The sequence below is a fragment of the Notamacropus eugenii genome, chromosome 1 (genome assembly GCF_028372415.1).
Source record: "Notamacropus eugenii isolate mMacEug1 chromosome 1, mMacEug1.pri_v2, whole genome shotgun sequence".
In the NCBI taxonomy this organism is placed as follows: Eukaryota; Metazoa; Chordata; class Mammalia; order Diprotodontia; family Macropodidae; genus Notamacropus; species Notamacropus eugenii.
In genome coordinates, this window is record NC_092872.1 from 430,358,036 (window position 1) to 430,370,302 (window position 12,267).

The 12,267-nt window shown below is 36.8% G+C and overlaps 1 protein-coding gene across 4 annotated transcripts in view; it reads right to left on the reverse strand.

Moving 5' to 3' along the window:
* Positions 1-643: 643 nt before the first annotated feature.
* MAPRE1 (microtubule associated protein RP/EB family member 1) overlaps positions 644-12,267 on the reverse strand; it is a 28,526-nt gene continuing 16,902 nt past the window's right edge. For all 4 annotated transcript variants that reach the window (XM_072631586.1, XM_072631584.1, XM_072631583.1 and 1 more), the window contains exons 4-7: positions 11,140-11,347; positions 9,360-9,481; positions 3,406-3,558; positions 644-2,434 (exon numbers count right to left, since the gene is read on the reverse strand). In XM_072631586.1, coding sequence (XP_072487687.1) covers positions 2,378-2,434; positions 3,406-3,558; positions 9,360-9,481; positions 11,140-11,347 — 540 coding nt within the window. In that variant the 3' untranslated portion in view covers positions 644-2,377. The remainder of the gene's footprint in view (positions 2,435-3,405; positions 3,559-9,359; positions 9,482-11,139; positions 11,348-12,267) is intronic.

Sequence of the window (12,267 nt, forward strand, 5' to 3'; positions counted from 1 at the left end):
TTCCTGTATGAAGTAATTGTTTGTCAACATCCATGTTAAATTCCTTCACAAATAATGTGACATTATTTAGAAAGATATTTCTTCATACATAAGGGTTTCCAGGTTTACGTAGGCCTAGGCTACAATCTTCAACAATCAGTATTTACATACCACTAGTAATTGTGCTCAGTATTTAAAAAGGAGCATACAAAAGGCTTTCCTTTGACCATTTAAGTTTCCACCAAGCTTTTTAAAGTAAAAAACTTTTCTTTGAAGCTACTTCTGAGAAATTCATAATATGAGGAAAACAGTCATATTTTATTTGTATTTTGCTTGCTACTTTAAATCATGCCCAAAAGAGTAGAAAAAAAAAATGTCTCCTGCACAATCCGTGAAGGTGCTATTATATTTGTCTTTACAAAGAGGATGAGAAACATCTAGCCTGACGAAGAATGGCAAACAACTGATGTACAGATGAAAAAGGTTGAAAAAGAAAAAGAACATCTAGAGAACAAAAGAATTTGAAACTGCAATAAACTAATTTAAAGAAAGAATACAAAAGAAGTATCCATAATTTAATCAAGTCAAGTGTGTCTTGGACTATTAGCATCTTGTGTCTTGAGCCTACAGACGAGGGCATGACAAATTTCAGAAGACATGACACTCTTGAAATACAGAACTTTATTTAGAAACTGTTTAAAGTAGAAAAAAACCCTGTCAAGAAAGACCAGGTGGAATATGGTTTCCCAGTAAAATGGAACTTTTAGGGCAACAAAAGTCTAAAAGGCCACAAGAGAGAAATAGCACCACTGTATTTTAACAATGGCGAGTTACTTGCATTTTTGGCATTGTTATTATTATTCACTGAATTTGGGTTTTCCTCAGAATTCCACACAGATCATGCACTACACAACAATTTTACCATAAATGCTTGCCTTCTACACACATTTTAGGACACCAGGATCTACCACCAGAAACAAACTGATACAAGCACATCAGAACTGATCAATCTCAGTAGGAGGTAACTGAGAAACCTGGCAGATTCCTGCCAAATAAAAAGGATGAAACAGGCTGAGGTGCAAAGCAAAAAAAAGGGGAGTGTTTAGGAATGAAATATTTTAAATATCAATATTTAAATTAGACATGGTACTGTATTTTCTGCAAAAAAAAATTAACATTTAGTAACACACGCTAATGAATTTTATCTCCAAGGAGATTAGTGCACTGGCAACTACTATTCAGATACAGTGAGGGCTATGGACAGCAGGTACCAAAAAGAAAAAAAAAAAAACCCAGGCCTTACAGATCACAAGGTAATCTCAGCCTTCACAGATCACTCCCCCTCTACCAGAGGTCCAGAAAGAACATGGAGCATGATCACCTTGCCCATGGTATGTCTGTTCTCAGCAGCATGCTTTAAGGGGCAGAAAGAAGAGACCCCAAAGGGGGAACATAAGGGGAAGGGAAGAGTAAAAAAAGGAACTAAAAGATAGGATGGCAAACAAGACAATCTGCTCCCAAGTAAAATTTATTTTCAGGGAAGCAATTTTGCTTTCCAAAAGCAATTTTTAGGTAATAAAACTGGACACATCTTGCTTTCCAGAAAATACAATGCACAGAAGGTTTGGAGAAACATCAAAAAACTACTACAGAAATGCTCAACAAAAACAGTTTTGAGCTCTTTAACTCAATCACACATCTCAGAGCCAAAAGACTCCCTCTGATTGTTAGGCAAAAATCCAGCCTAGTCTTTCATGGGAATTTAACCACTGAGTAATACCAAAAAGTTCTAGAATAAATTTCTTTATTTTGCATTTTGATCAATTTTCACGCCTGTAAGTACTAAAAGAGCACTACAGGGCTTCTCAGTCATATGTAAGGTTAGGTTCTTTCTAACCACAACATGAAGCACAGAGAATCTCCTGTCACACGTTTTATAATTTGACATATGGAAACATTTTTAAATACTCTTAAGGCATTTATTTAGTTCTATGCTGAGATTTCACATTAGTTAATTCATTCTGTGAGTTGTCCTCACATTTCTCTATTTTAAATTTCCATTTTCAGTATGTTACATAAAAACAACTTTTTCAGATATCAGTGTGTTTACCCGCAATCAAATAGTGAGTTCTCAAGGTCTGCCTCTTTGTTCCCTAAGTGAACCAGCTAGATGTTAATACTGCTCTGCCACAAGATAAAAGCTCCTAACTCAAAACCCATTGGAAAAGGAGTGAAACTTCTGCAAAGTGCACTTTAAGAAGAGGTACTTTTTGCTTATGAAAAGAAACCAGTGAGTGAGTCCTCTAAAAATAATAAAAGGGAGTATTTTACAGTTAAGCACATGATTTGGGGTGAAAAATTCGGATGTTGCTGCTCTACTGGTACAGTATATGGGTTATTAATACTCTTCTTGCTCCTCTTGTGGTCCCCCTTCATCAGGTATCACAAAGCCTTCCTGAAAGAGGAAAGAAAGAGATGGCTTTACTCAGAATGCTATATAACCATTCCCATATTATTTTGCACTTTATAAAATTATTTTCCCACAACCCTGTATAGTAGGTATTGCAGGAATTATCATTATACCCATTTTAAAGGAAAAAGAGGCTCAGAGAGATGAAATACAATTTGCTAAAGAGGACAAAGCATTAAGATATGCCAGAGTCAGTCCTTGAACTTGATTCTTCTGAATTCATGTTCAAAATATGGATACTAACATTTGAAAACTGAACTATGCTAAGCTTTACTGTCAACATTAACAGTAACTGTAGGTCATATTTATATACCTATGTAGAGAGAGATCTTCAAAATTTGGTAAATGTTTTATACATCAATCATCTCACTTAAGCCTCATGACTCCTATGAAGTAAGTGCTATTATTTCCACTTTACACAAAAACTGAGGTCCTGTAATAGGCTTGGGGTCCCAAGCTTATAAGTACCCAGAGAAAGGATTTGAACCTTGGTCTTCGTAACTGAATCAATGGGTTCTGTCTTTAGCACAATGGTTCCCTTTAAAGCATTCTTTGACTTTAATACCAAGAGGTTGTTGGGAGGAAGGGGACAAGGGGGAGGGGAGGGGGAGGACTGGTGGAGAAAGAAAAAAAACACAATCCCTGACTACAAAATTTATAGTCTAGCTGGTAACTGTCTCTAAAAACTGAAGGATAAAGAAGTGGTGGACTACAGTGTTAAACACTACATATAATGTCACACTTTGGTATGTTAATTTTGTTGAACAACTTTATGTCTCTTTTTATTCTTTTTTTAAAGTGATAGATCTCTGGGTAGGAGAGAAGTTAGGACTTGTATATATAACTGCTCAATTTTCCTTCTATTTTGTGAAAGAAAAACTAAGGCATAACAAATTTCAAGATGGAAAAATGAGATGATTAAATCCTTCTTCACTTAACCATTAACGGACACTCACATCTGTGGCATAGAGAATCTCCACAATCCTCTGCAACACTGGATCACTTTCCCCTTCATTTTCCTGACAGATCAATTCAATATTCCTTAGCTTTCCAAAGTAGAAGTCTCTCTCTTTCTCCAAGTCTTCAACAGTGAGTTTCAATGCATTGATCTATACAAGCAATAAAATAAATATATGGCATTAATCTGACAGTAAGACATCTAGTAAAAACCCCCAAACATCACCCATCTATTAAGTGTTTTCTCCTACACCTGTGGTATTAGATAGAGATGGACTTAAGAATCAAGAAGACCAGGACTGTATTTTTTTTTTTCAATTAACAAAAAAAAAAAATCTACACTCTCTCCCTCCCAGCCTTTCCCAGTGAAAAAGAAAAACAAAATTCTTGTAACAAACAGGTATCATCAACAAATTCTCTCATTGGTCACATCCATAAAATTTATGTATCACTCTGTACTGAGTCTGTCCATTACCACTCTGTCAGCAGGTGGTTAGCATGGACTCTTTCCTCTGCCACACCCCCAAAATTCAATCAGTTCTCACGATCTAAAAAATCCAGAATTTCATCAATGCCTTTTGTTCCATTTCCACTGCCATCCCTCTACAACCCTCATCATTTATGAAATGGACTATTCCAATAGTTAATATTCAATAATCTCTGAACTGCTCTCCCCACCTCCAAGTTCTCCTTTCTCCCGTCTAACCTTTACTCAGCTGCCAAAATAATCTTCCAAATGCATAGGTCTAACCATATCACTACCCTCTTTATTGCCCATGAAATACAAATCCTTCAGCTTATAATATAAGGTGCTCAACAATCTGGATTTATTCCACAAACTCTCTGCTCCAGTCAAATGACTAGTAACAATGCCCAATTTTGTCCTTGCCTCCCACAGTCTTCATGCATTAGCAGACTGATGCCAGAGCATGGAATGCAATCCATCTTACAAAAAAAAAATACTTTTAATTAAAAAACCGAAAGTGCTGTTTGTAGACATTTTCAACACAATGAAAGCCCAGTCATCATCACAACAAATCATTTTAAATTTTCTATTTAAAAAAAAAACTGAAGCTGGGCATCAAATCCAACATCTCTCATTTTTGATGCCTAACTCCCTGACTGCTAATTCATTCCTCCCTTCAAACCTTTTTTCTATCTCCATTCCCATTCTACTCCTCATCTGCCCTGTTTAGTGATTCAGTAAGAGAAATGGCCACCACCCAAACTCTCACCACATACCAGTCAAATTTTATTTGGGGGGCAGGGGGGAGGGAGAGAGAGTGAGAAGGAGGGGGTAGAAGCTTTTATGTTTGCTTTTCTTGAAAAAAGTCATACATGTCACTGGAATGAATTAAAAAATAGCATTAAATGTTTACCATATGAAAAGCACTACACTAAGTAAGCTATGAGGATATAAAGAGAAAAGACAGTCTTAGCTCAAGTAATTCACATTCTAATGGGGGAGACACTGATGCTTCACAGATAAGTTTCAAAGAGTCATCAGAGCATTATATAAATTTCCATGCAATCAGTTCTGTTTCATTTTAGGTCTTGCTCATTATCAACGTCTGTCTAAGACATATGTATTGAAAGACCAGTTCAATGGGTCTTCCTTCCAACTATTCAACTAATGAAATATAAGCACCTTGAGGACAAGGGCTCTTTAGTTTTATCTTTGTAACTCAGCAACTTTGACTTTTTTTTCTAGTCCAAATTTGTTACTTTACCAATAAAGGAAGTTCCCAGTAGGGATATGCTTTCTACCAATGGTGCTTGGCCAACTTTTCTGCTTATACTACTCTATAGGGCTGACTGAGACAAGTGAGTTAAGTGTTTATTAGAGGCACTACTTAAAACAAGTTCATGCTGACATAAAGGTCAACCCTCAATTTCCCACATAACTTTCTCAAAACTTCCTTGCATGTAGTAGAAACAATAAATGTTTGTTGAACTGAAATGAGCATAGTATAATCTGAAGGGATAGAGTACTATTTGTCCACTTGGTTTTTTGTGTGTGTGTGGATAGCTGGGCCAAAATCACTTAAACTTATTACATATCTCACCTGGGCAATTCTACAATTTTTCAGAGCTTGAAGAAATCAATACAAAGTCAGTCACCTACAAACAGGAGCACCTGCAAAACACTCTCTACAGGAAATTGCTCTTCCATTTGGAATCTATAGCAGATATTTTCCATGGCAGTGGCAAGCACTTTTTACAAGTAAACATATACACATACTTACTTGTGTCATGCCTTACTTGATATTAGTAGTAGCTAGTATTTATATAGCACTTTAAGGTTTGCAAAGCACTTTACACATATTATTTCAATTGATATGCTCAACACCCCTGGCAAGATAGATGTTGGTTAAGCGTACAAACAGTACAAGAATATTCAAGAGATGCGTAAGCATTTAAAGTACTATTCAAAATCTAAGAAAGGAAAGAACTTCCAAACTGAAACAAAGAGTTTGGAGAAGAATAAATTCCAGTTCAAAAAGGTTGGAGGTGTGCATATTTGAACCTTCTCTCCTTACTTCAGGATAGTTCTCTTTGCACAATTTCACGCTACAAACACTCTTTAACAGAGTTATAGGTTCAACAGCACATTCTTTGTCATTAACTTCAATATCCTGTAGTGATTATCACAGTGCAAAGTATGTAAAAAGCCCTGAATATATTTGGTGATAAAGGTGGGAATATTATAGAGACTATTTTTACAAACTTAAATGCCCATGTGCCTAATATCTTTGAAGTTCAGGTTTAGATCCTATGAGTCTCTGACTTACTGCAGGGAGTCCTAGCTACAATTTATTCCAAGAGATCCTAGATACAAATGAAATCACCCCTGGCCCCTCAGAACCAGAAGAAAAGTCAAAATAGAAAAAAACAACCTAACATACCAAGAGAAGTTAAGAGTTCAGCCTAGAAAAGGCTTTTTCCCTTTTTCCCTCCCATCCCACTGTACCAACAAAGTTCTGGGTCTCAAATTCCTAAGACCTCAGAATTCAGAGCATAAATTGGGAATAACATTACAAAGCCTTGCAATAGCAGGTCACAAACCAAAAATACTTTGAAAAACACTGAAACAAGCTTTGTTTTGTAGAAACCTAATGTTACATAAACATTTGCTAGAGTCCTATGGAGCAATGCCATAAGTTGCTTTTTTTTTGGTGGTGGAATTAATGGATCTTTTTTTTCCTGTTTTCAGTTTATGAGAACATTATTTCTGTTTCCTTCTTTACTTCTACTATATTAGTGCAGGGGTTCTTAACCTGAGGTCTATGGACATCCCAGTGGTCCATGAATAAACTTCAAGGGGGAGCTGGAAGACAGCCATGAACTTGGATGGAAAAAAATTACATCTTTTATTTTCACTAATCTCTAACTGAAATTTAGCTTTTCCTTCAGTTATTTAAAGACATTCTGAAACAAAAAACCACTGGTACTTATGACAAGCTGCCTTAAAGTTCCCTTTGTATGTACTCCAGATCCTTAGAGCTTCTTAAAACCATTTACCATTTTTCATGGAAAATGTAATTTAATTATGGTACATGTATGTAATAAAATTACAGTCCTGCAAGAAATGCCAAATGTGAAGAATTCAGAGAAGCAAGGAAAGGCTTTTATGAACCTATGGTCACACACTGGATCTCACCATTCAACACAAGTGTTTCACCTCCTTAGCGAGAAACTCTGACATTCCTCTATCCTACCACAACCTCCTGTAATTTCATTTCTCTCTACACCTCATCTTTCCTAAATCCATTCTTTCAGGCCAATTACCCCTGCTCTTATTTCACTTTCTTCCCTCTCCAATCTTGACCCTATAGTTAGCCAACTCAATTTTACAATGCCACCATTTAAGCCTGGACAAACCTCAGCTCCAGAGTATTCCCAACAATCTACCATTTACACTCCTACTCACATGCTGGTGAACGGAGGTAGAGAAAATCACTTAACCATGCTGACTGGATACATTATAAATTCATGTTATCCAACTTCAACTGGACTCTCATTACAGCAAAGCAAGGCAATCCTTTTATTCCTCCATAATTTGATTCCCCATCTTACTCCCTCCAAAACTTGATGAATGCTTCTCTTCTCTCAAGCCCCACAAATCTCCTGCCCAACCCCACCCCATCCCCACTTACTTTACTGAGGCAATTGAGGTTAGTCAATGTGAGCTAGCTCCTCGCCCCTTCAAAACACCCTGCCATCCTCCCCCACTCTCTCTTTCTTTCTCCCAGGTTCAGCAAAGAAGTGGTCTTTCTCCTTGCCAAGGCCAACCTGTCTAAAGGTGCCCTTGATTCTATTTTCTCCCAATTTCCAGCAGACTGTAACCTCAATCACCTCCCTCTCCATCTCTAATCTTCAACTTCTCTATATCTACTGGTTCATTCCCCTACTACCTTTCAAACAAGACCAGGTCTCATTCATTCTTTAAAAATAAACAAACAACAAATAAAACCACCTTCCCTAGGCCCCTACCATTCTGTCAAGCTGTTGCCCTTTATTCCTTCTCAATCAAATTCCTAAGGAAAAAAGTTGTCTACACTTACTGACTCCACTTCCTCACTACTCAACTCTTTTCAATCTGGTTTCTGACCACACTAAATCAAAACTGCTCCCTCCAAAGTTACCAATGATCTCCAAATTGCCAAATATGACCTTTTCTTAATCTTATCATTCTTGAATTCTCTGCTCCATTCAACAATGTTGGCTATCCTTTCTTCCTGTATACACTCTCCTGTCTAGACCTTCATTACATAACTCTCTCCTAATTTTCCTCTAATTCTTAGCCATATCACAACCCCTAACTGTAGGTATTTCCCAGAGCTTTGTCCTAGGCTCCCTACTCTCCACCTTCTACATTCATTTTTGGTGACCTCATCAGTTGCTATGGATTCAATCATCATCTTTATGTCAATGACTCAGAGACAAGCGATAAAGAGATAGCTCCAACCCCAATCTCATCTCCAAATTTCAATTCCATATCACCATTTGCCTGCTAAACATTTCAAACGGGATGTCCCAGAGATATCTCAAACTTATCATCTCAAAAATAGAAGTCCTTACCTCCAAAACCCACCCCCATCTTCCAAATTTCCCTATTTCTGTCAAATGTACCAGCTTTTTTTCCCTTAGGTGAACATCTCAGTATCACCCCCAATTTTTCACTTTAATTCACCTATGTAATCAGCTGTCAACATCTCCTGCACCTGACCCCTTATCTCTACTCAGACAGCCACCTTCTTAATTAATACTCTCATCACTTCTTGCCCAGATTATTGCAACAGTGTCCTAATTAGTTTCCTTACCTCAAATCTCTCCTCCTATCTATTCTACACACTGCTGCCACAATGTTTTCCTTAAGCACAGATCAGACCATAAGCCTCCTCTACTCAATCAACTCCAGTGGCTCCCAATTGTCTCTAGGATCAAATGTAAACTCTTCTGTATAGGTAAAGCTTCACAATCTTTAAGCATTTATTTATTTATTTTATTTATATGCCCAGAACCTAGCACAAGGCCTGGTATATTGTAGGTACTTAAATGTTTGTTGAAGGATTGAACTGAGGCAGAGTGTACAAGTAGAACTAGTAGAACAATAGGTCAAATGATGATAAAACAATATAAATGGGAAAAACAAAACTGAATCCTACCATTTGGTCCTGGAGAACAGTTGAGAATGCTTCTTTCTCCTTTCTTTACAGAGATTAGGAACTAGGAGTGTAGAATATTGCATAAACTGTCACACTCAGCTAATGCATAGCTTGATTTTGCTGAACTGCATATTATAAGACATGGCTCACGAGGGGGAAGGGGGGAATCAGAGAAAAGGGAAGAACAGACCCAGAAATTATGGTGATATAAAAAGAAATCAATAAAAATAAGATTTTTTCCCCTTAAATAAAAAGTATTGAGTTTGGGTTTGAAAGACACCTACCTGCTGGATTAATTCTGCTGACTCGTCATCTCCATTTCCCATACCTGGATTCTTTCTGACCATGCCAGGGCCTGTCTTGGAAGATGCCGTAGTTCTCTGTGTAGAAATGGGTCTTTGTGGAGCTGAGAGAAAATTTAATTTTTTAATGGAAGAAAAAATAATTGAAACAGTATCAAGGAGGGGGTATGATGGTAACCAATTCATTGATACAGGTACTTGGGGAACAGAACTCATAGCATCAAGAAAGTTTCTCCCAAATGGAAATGAATGCAATGATTTCTATGCTGAAAGTAATTCTTTTCTTGCAGACTATTCATCATTAGGCTAAAGGAAGCAGTCATCTGAAACTATAGCACAGGGTTTATAGCTAGAAAGAACCTTGGAGATCTCATCTAGTCCAAAATCTTCATTTTGTAAGTTACTAAAAGGTCAAGTGACCAGACCACAGTCCCAATGATAATGGCAAAATCAGAATTTGAAGAACAGGCTCTCATACTTCAAATCCAGTGCTCTCAGAACTAGCCCACTCTGTTCTCCCAAGTATAAGGCATCTATGTATGTGCTTTAAACAACCACTAAACCAACTGTACAAATTAGAAGTAGTTCCAAATAATTAAGGCAACTCTATCTAGTGGAGAAAATACTGCAAAAATTCTAGAAGCATCACATGCAAAGGACTGCTATCAGTCACCTTGCCTAAATTCTAAATTAGCCTCCTGGTTCATGATCAGTCTCTAAACATGGTTGGGTATATTAATTTCCTAATGCTGAAAACGTGAAGTCTTGAGCCTACAAAGCTGAGGATCAGAAATTGGGTCAGAACTGGTCTTCACCCAGGAACAGATACCAAGGAGGCTCAGCTGGGGTAATCAGCTGGCCTCTCTAGCTTTACCATCTTTTAACTGCAATACAAAGTAATATAGCCAGCTCTTCAGTTACATCAAAAGGACTCCTTGATAAAATTGCTAAATGAAGTTCAAAGATCATTCTAAAGCCCATGTCCATCAATAATTTCTTTCTCATTCCTCTCTAAACCTTTTAAAGAAGTTTTACAGCTTTATCAAATCTCTTGATTTGACTATCCCCTACTCTCACTGGTTCTTGTGAAGGCACCAAAAGAATGCATATAGTCAAGAACAAAATAAGAAAGGGCATAAAGGATCTTTTATGAAAAAATCAGATTATTTGACATATTATCATAATTATCAGCATATTGTCTAAGGTAACGTTAATTTGGAAGAATTCAGTCTCTTTATATAATACTGCTCTATCAGACATAAAAATAGGTGGTCACTACCCTATAACATTTATACTTAAACTCAGGACAAGAGTTAAATGCCTTTTAAAATCCACAATAAACAAATATGTTTTTCTTTAATTGCTTTACCAACTACACACTTAACCTGATAAGCTAGATTTTTTTCCTTCAAATTTCAAAGTTACCATCTGAGAAATACTGGAATGTTAAAGGAGTAGGTTAACTTGCATAACATCCTCTTCTCCCAATCATGAACATAAGAACACAAAACAGTTTTAAGGAACACGCTTGAAACTCTTCTTTAGCAGACCATTCTTATTTGGAGTCTCACCTTGAGGTGAAAAGATTTGCCATAATAGCAACTTCAGAGCCTTTACTATCTGCAGAGGAGTTACAAACCTGAACTAAAGAATCTCATTTTATAACAGACATACAAAAGGTTGATGAAGTACAGTAACTTCATTGCCTCAAAGCAGAATCAACAGCACATAGGCCAGTTTTTGTTTAGAGCACTTCCCTTACCTGCACCACCGGAACCAAGAGGTTTTTTTGGCTTATTCAAAACTGGAGTCATGAGGGAGGGAGCTACTGCTGTTTCTTGGCCTTGTCGAGCTGCTACAGGGTCATAGTCTTTCCCATCATAGTTTGCATCAAAAAATTTCTTGAACCATTGAACAAATTCAAAATTGTCCTGAAATTTTCCTTTCACTAATTTGTCCACAGGGATTATCTAAGGAGAAAGAAAAAAATCAAAATAGTTTAGTCCAAAATCAAAGACAATGGGTAAATTCCAAGCTAAAGAATCAGTATATGGAATCTATAAAGAAAAAAAAAAATTCTAAGAGACAAGAACTGTCTATTTCTATAAGCCCATAAAGCTGGTTTTGTAAAACTGTTTTCCCAGGAAAAAAAAAGCAGCCAGCTTGTATAAAGAATAAACAGAATCAGTAATCAAAAATGAATATGAAATGTAATGAAATGAAATCACATTTATGTCCTCATCTGTTAAATTCCTACAAGAGTGGGAACTATGATACTTATATGTTTTCCAGTGTCTAACATTTATAGTATTCATCAGATTTAAGTAACATCAATAAAAACCCTAGTCAAATAACCCTGTTACAGAAAATCTATACTTCCCTCTTGAATTCCAGTCCTCCCTTCCTGAATTCATTGTAGTAACCAAGTAGGAAGAAAAGCATGATTTTTCATACCACTTAGATAAAATGGGAATTACCAACTACCAGCCTTCTAGGGAGATAGCACCATCAGGTTGTACCATCTGGCCTGCTACTATTACCTCCAGACTTGGGCATTATTATCAGACTTGCTGATACAAAGGACCCCAGGGCCTTGCCAGCCACACCACCACTGCCCTTACAACTGCTAGGCTATTCCATCTGCCTTTGAACTGAGTGATCCCTTTTTTTTATGTATTATCTCCTCCAATTAGAATGTGTGCAAGCACCTTGAAGGCCAGGGCTGCTTGGGTTCTTTCTACTTGTATCAATGCTTTACATACTGCTGAGAATATAGAAAACACTTAATAACTGTGTTTATATTCATTCATTACAGGAGTTAATGGTTACAGTCCTAATATTACAAAACAATTATCACAAAAGTCAAATCCAATTAAATAAACTCAAGTAA